Raw genomic sequence first — 6,000 nt, 5'->3', positions numbered from 1 at the left:
CGTTGCTCGAAATCGAGCAATTTCAAAGAAGTAAAGTAGTTATTTAAAAACAAATAAAAGTCATCATAATTTCCGATGAGTTTAAAAGACTTTGAAATGAAAAATAACAGCAATTAAAATATACAGCTGATCAAAATGTAAACAATCATGTTCTTCATAAGGATAACATTGGAACTTTAACAGCCACTGGGGCAGAGCCCAAGGGACTTTTTCAAAAATGTAATGGTCAGTTTGCAAATCTACGCGACACGCTCTTTCCAATGAGACGTCAATAGATAAAATCGGTTAAGAAATGGCGGAGGAGTTCAACCGACAAAGTTTCATGTAGCGTATTAATTATATAGATTGTGTAATCAGTATGCATATCTTCAAAATAAAAACATTTTTTATTTGCAATGTGACAAACTTAAAACCCAATATCCAAAAGTAAAAATGCCGCAAAAGAAGCTGTATCATATAAGATACTGTATAAGACAAAGCAATACACATTCATTCAGCCACTTGTCTTCAGCGGACTGAGATCATGTAAATATATGGTTTACTTTTGATACTTTACGTTTGATACTTTTAATCCATGGTGGTATGCAGCTTGTATAAAAACAGGAAAATTGCAGCCAAGTTTGAATTATGATGATCTACCATGTACAGTTTGGGGCAGTGTGGGGATAAATGACTCAATGCACTCACTACAGTCATACCACATGAAAATAGATGTGGTTCCAGGGGTCTGCGGGGCACTGAAATAGTAGGTACCTGGCCTTATTACCCCCATCGGTTCAGCAAAGCATTTCACTCGGAACAAATTTGGTTCGGTACATCAAATAATAATCATTACTTTCAATTCACTATCGTAGTACAAAATAGTTGTTCTTAAGTCAAACAGTAAAACTAATGAGATAAGCTAGATTACACAATGGATTTACACAATGTAAGCAAAAGTGGTTTTTGGTTACTAAGGACAAAGAAATATTAAATAATAAATACATTTATATTATTATTATGTACCTATGCTATTTCATTATATATTTTTGATATTTTAGTTTGTACATGAATTAAATCATTGTCAAACATTGTAAGACAGCGGATAAATTTAAATAAAACTGGGGATCAATTTGCAGTGATGGCAATTTATACAACACTAACTCAGTAGCCTGCCTAAAGAACTTCACTGCACAGTCTTCAGCATAGATTAAATATGCTCCTCAGGAGGGAGTGTCCCATTTTGTTATAATCCAATTACCGTATACAATGTTACAATTTTATAATCCATTGTTATCCCTTATGTTATAATTCTCTTTCTTTACATGTAATACCGCTGTATTAAATTAAAATATAATATTGTTTTCAATACTTTTTTTAATAACACGCTATAAGTTTATAACCAGAAGGTATTATTGTAGAAGTTGTGGAACATTTGCAATTAATATTACTATAGGCCTAGACTATATAGGTTTTGATGTTTGGTATTTTTCCTCTTTGACTTTACTTCATAATAGGCCTAACCTCCACTAACAAGTCTTTCATTGTCATCTGTTAAATGTGAACAGCTGGCAACTACAGTCCTTGTACTGAATGCATTGGATACGTTTTCTAATTAAACTAGGCCTAAGTTAAATTAGGTTTAATTTAAATTACACACCTAGTTTTTTTATTATTTGGAATAAAGTAACCAGTTCAGTTCTGTTAAATTATCTTGCCAAATGTTTGCTACAAACAAGTTTTAAGTTTATTCCTAAAATTTCTTAACCTTATTTTTAAACCTCTTTATAATGACTATGACTTAGTAGTAAAATAGGTAAAGCCTTTATCTTAAAAGTGTTTCTTTCTTGACACAATCCTGTTGGGAGTAAGAGGTTTGAATAATAAGTAGTACTGTAATTGTTGTTAGAAAACCAAGATTGTAGGATACTATCAATTTTCATAGTAATGTCAATGTATTAAAATTTAAAATAATGGTTTATATACAATCCTGAGAATAAAAGGGCCAAACAAATTGGTAGCATGCACCATAACGACTTTGCACCGAGAACAGAGGTACAAAATATTGTACCGTACCAACCTAAAATTTTCTGTACCGCAGACTCCTATCTATATAATTAATACGCGACATGAAACTTTGTCGGTTGAACTCCTCCGCCATTTCTTAACCGATTTTATCCATTGACGTCTCATTGGAAAGAGCGTGTCGCGTAGATTTGCAAACTGACCTTACATTTTTGAAAACGTCCCTTGGGCTCTGCCCCAGTGGCTTTGAAAGTTCCCATGTTATCCTTATTGAGAACATAATTGTTTACATTTTGATCAGCTGTATAATTTAATTGCTGTCATTTATTTTTCAATTCAATGAAACGCATTGGGTACATTTATTTACTATTTGAGATTGTGTAAACATAACCCCCAAGACGGATCATGTTAGTAGCCTATGGTTGTATCTCAAATTTGTGTATTTATCGTTGTTTTGTGTCGCTATGACGGATCGTGTTAACATGATTGTAACTTAAATGTGTGCGTTTATAGTTGTTTTGTGTAGCTATAATTTGTTTATTTGCTGTTTTTTTTTCTTTTAAATCCCTCCGACGCGACGACAACGAAACATAGACAGGAGGCGTAATCGTGATAACGACCGCAGCTACAGAACAGTGGCGCGTAATACCACACAAAACATACCATAGTAGTATGTTTTCTGTGATAATAGGCTTAACTCATCACAGTCAGCACCTGACCCTGGACAATCTCAACTATTAGGTTACAAATGCGCCCTAACACTACCCCAAAAAGACTTTTCGTTGTCAATTGGCCCTCTATCAATGACCTGTGTTGCCTGTACAGCGAGGCATTTTGAGAAGGAGAAAACCGGCTGGAATGCTTTAGGTTTATCAATAACAAAGATAAACATGGTCTGAGTTACACACCGGTAATCTTTGAGTTGACTCTTATAAACTCATTGTAAATATGACTGTTATTCGTGTTTTAAAACTCCTGTAATACTTTGCAATTGCTCGAATTCGAGCAACATGTACACTAGTACTTGATTAATCTACTGTGCAAAAGAAGGGTCGGATAATCAAAGATCACACAGTCAAGACTCTACTATATTGTCATTATAAATCAACAATGCCTACATTAAACTGGGTCAACAAAATACTATACATGTGATAAGTAAATGTACACCTTAAGGGTGGTATTGTTGGAGATGCTTTGGTTCCTTAGCTATAATATGTACAACGCAGATCGATAATTTCAGTAACTCAAATAAAAAATACCATAAAACAATATAATATTCAAAAAATACTTCTATCTAATAAATATTCACTCTAGGACATACATGCATAAGGCACACATAAATTAAACTATAAATATTCATTTTTATAGTTAAGTTAAAACATTCCTACCAGTCAAATTATGAAAACAAAAATAATATTTTAAAGACTAAATAAAATTTGGTTGGATATGAATTAAATTTAAAATGCTAAGAATTTATCCAGAAACTTTGAGACTATAACTGTAAAACCAGCTTTAACAGCATTTCACTTTATATGCATCTAGCCTTACATTACCAATACTTTTTACAAAAAATTTTATGTTTTGTATTTAACGCAATAACTTGCTTCTCTTCTGTTTTTAGTAAATGGAGTAGCAATTATGTACTCATATGAGTAGCATTTATTATTGTACTTTATTCCATTACATTTTCTATTACCAGTATTTATATGCTTCTAATTTTAAATATGAAATAATAAACATTTAAAACAACACGGCATATAATTTAAAAATAATTTGAGTTGGGTATAAGGTATAAAAATTGAGTGTGTTAAGTCTGACCTGTAAATACATTATTTTCAAACTCCATGTTCCTTTCATAGAAAATACTTTTTTACCTGAGCTAGTGCATAGTTTTATTAAAATCTTTATTGGATGTAAGTTTTAATCTGTAGGTGAATATATTGGTAAATTACATGCAGATACACCAATCAGGGTGTCTAGCGTCCCAATAAAATAAAATCCAAGGACAATTCCAGGTTTTCCAGGTTAAAAATCCAAAAATATCCAAGACAAAACTTGCCACTCAAAATAAGCCTATCCTACTTCTTTACACCTGATAGTACATTAAAAACCCTTCAGTGAATTGCATAACAATTTCTTGCGATCCCAATTGCAACCACATCAGTGATCATGTCCTTCAATCACAGCAAAATTTGTGATGATTTCTTGTGATCGTGGCAATATCTTTTGATAATTTCCCGCCATCGCAGCAACATCAGTGATGGTTTCTCGCGATATTGGTTAGGCCTATCCACGATCATATGTTGAAATAGGCCTAGCTGCAAAATTTCTGATGATTTACGGCGTTTTGAAATGTAGGTTCTAGGCGTTGTGACAACCTAAGTTTTTTGTTCCGGTCATCATGTAAAACCCTTTGATTACTTTTTACGCGGCAATAACCAAGATAATACACCAAGATCGTGAAAACATCGCGACGACACCCACTATCGTCTCCAGCATTTTTTTTCTCCTTTTTTTTGTGATCACCAATAAAGCATTTTTTGTGATCTGTAAGTTGCAATGGGAGCGAAATTCAAAATGATTTTTCATCATATTGGCAACGGTTGTGATCATTACTTGCAATCACAGAAACGCCAGAATTGCAGTAACGTTGTATTTGAATTACATGATCGCAGCAAAATCAGTGATAGTTTCTCGCAATCAAGACATAACACGTGTTGATTTCTAGTGATCATCTCCTGTGATTATCTCTACACACGTGACTTTTTTTATTTATGGTGGCAATATCTGTTATCATCTTTGAATCTGAGCAAAATTAACGATGTAAATCATCGTGTGTGTGATTGAGGCTACAGTCATGATCATTTCTTGCAATTGCAGCAACCTCCGTTATTCGTGATAGTTTCTCACAATTGCAATTTTGGGCGGATTTTTGGCTATTTTTAAAAAATTATAATTTCCCGGTTCTTTACAAAATTCCTGTTCAGTTCCTGGTTTTTGCTATTTCTACGTCCTCTGGACACTCTGCCTATGCTTTGAAAGGAATACAAATTTGCATATTAAATCATCAAACGGCCACAGACACAACTTAAGCTTACCATCAAGGAGGATGTAACGATGTAACACATGTCATAGAGATCCCATAGTAAATCTGATGCTACTTAAGAACTGTTGTTAATGTTCATGTGTGTTCAAGGCTGTGGTTAAGTTATGCCCAGATAATTTGACAATCTATCACCTTTTGAAACTTTAGTACTGTAGCAGTGTAGCATAATATAAAATAACCATTTTTGAGCTTTAAATATAATACTTTTCTTATTTTGCATATGGAGTTGGAGAAATTGTCAACGTTATGCATCATAATAATCTCAGCAAACTAGTAAATACTGTTCATATAATTATGTACTAAGAAAAAACAGAAGGTATATATTAAAACTTTAAATTAAAAACTAGTTACTTTTAAAATATTTCTAACATTCTATAGCTATAAAGCAATCTATAAAATATGTAGGTAACAGGAACTTATGTGATAAACTGATAACCAAACTACAATGTATACCTGTGTTAGAATGTCTTTTACAAGTGAGGTGATCACAGTTGTTGTTGGTGGAAAGATAGTATCAGACAGTCACCCCCACCTCTCCTAGGATGTCTGACAGACGCTGTAGATGGCGCTGAAGGTCACTCTGAGGTCGACTGCGATGGATCAGCTGCAACGCATTCATGTACTCCAGCTCCGAGAATTGAGGCCCAGTCTCTAACACCTGGTTCAGGATATCCTGCGCAAAAATTAAACTATCAGCACAACGGATCAGTTGCAACACATTTATCTACTTCAGCTCAGAGTACTGAGTCCAGTTTCGAACACCTGGTGTAGGATATCCTTAACAACAATGAAACTGTTAGTACAATGGATCAGCTGCAACACACAGGTACATGAATATGTAACTCAGCTCTGAAAATTGAGGCCAGTCTCTAACACCTGGTTTAGGATAT

The 6,000-nt window shown here is 33.7% G+C and overlaps 1 protein-coding gene across 1 annotated transcript in view; it reads right to left on the bottom strand.

Moving 5' to 3' along the window:
- Positions 1-571: 571 nt before the first annotated feature.
- Positions 572-6,000, bottom strand: part of LOC128983617 (exocyst complex component 4) — a 43,141-nt gene continuing 37,712 nt past the window's right edge. Inside the window, exon 18 of the mRNA XM_054402978.1 lies at positions 572-5,783. Within this exon, the coding sequence (XP_054258953.1) occupies positions 5,625-5,783 (159 nt within the window). The 3' untranslated portion in view covers positions 572-5,624. The remainder of the gene's footprint in view (positions 5,784-6,000) is intronic.

This window comes from Macrosteles quadrilineatus, unplaced genomic scaffold, assembly GCF_028750875.1.
Source record: "Macrosteles quadrilineatus isolate MER2022 unplaced genomic scaffold, UCM_ALF_1.0 Scaffold_1__1_contigs__length_201487025, whole genome shotgun sequence".
Taxonomy (NCBI): Eukaryota; Metazoa; Arthropoda; class Insecta; order Hemiptera; family Cicadellidae; genus Macrosteles; species Macrosteles quadrilineatus.
Note: the sequence above shows the minus strand (reverse complement) of the source record. Positions and strands in the feature narration are given on the sequence as shown.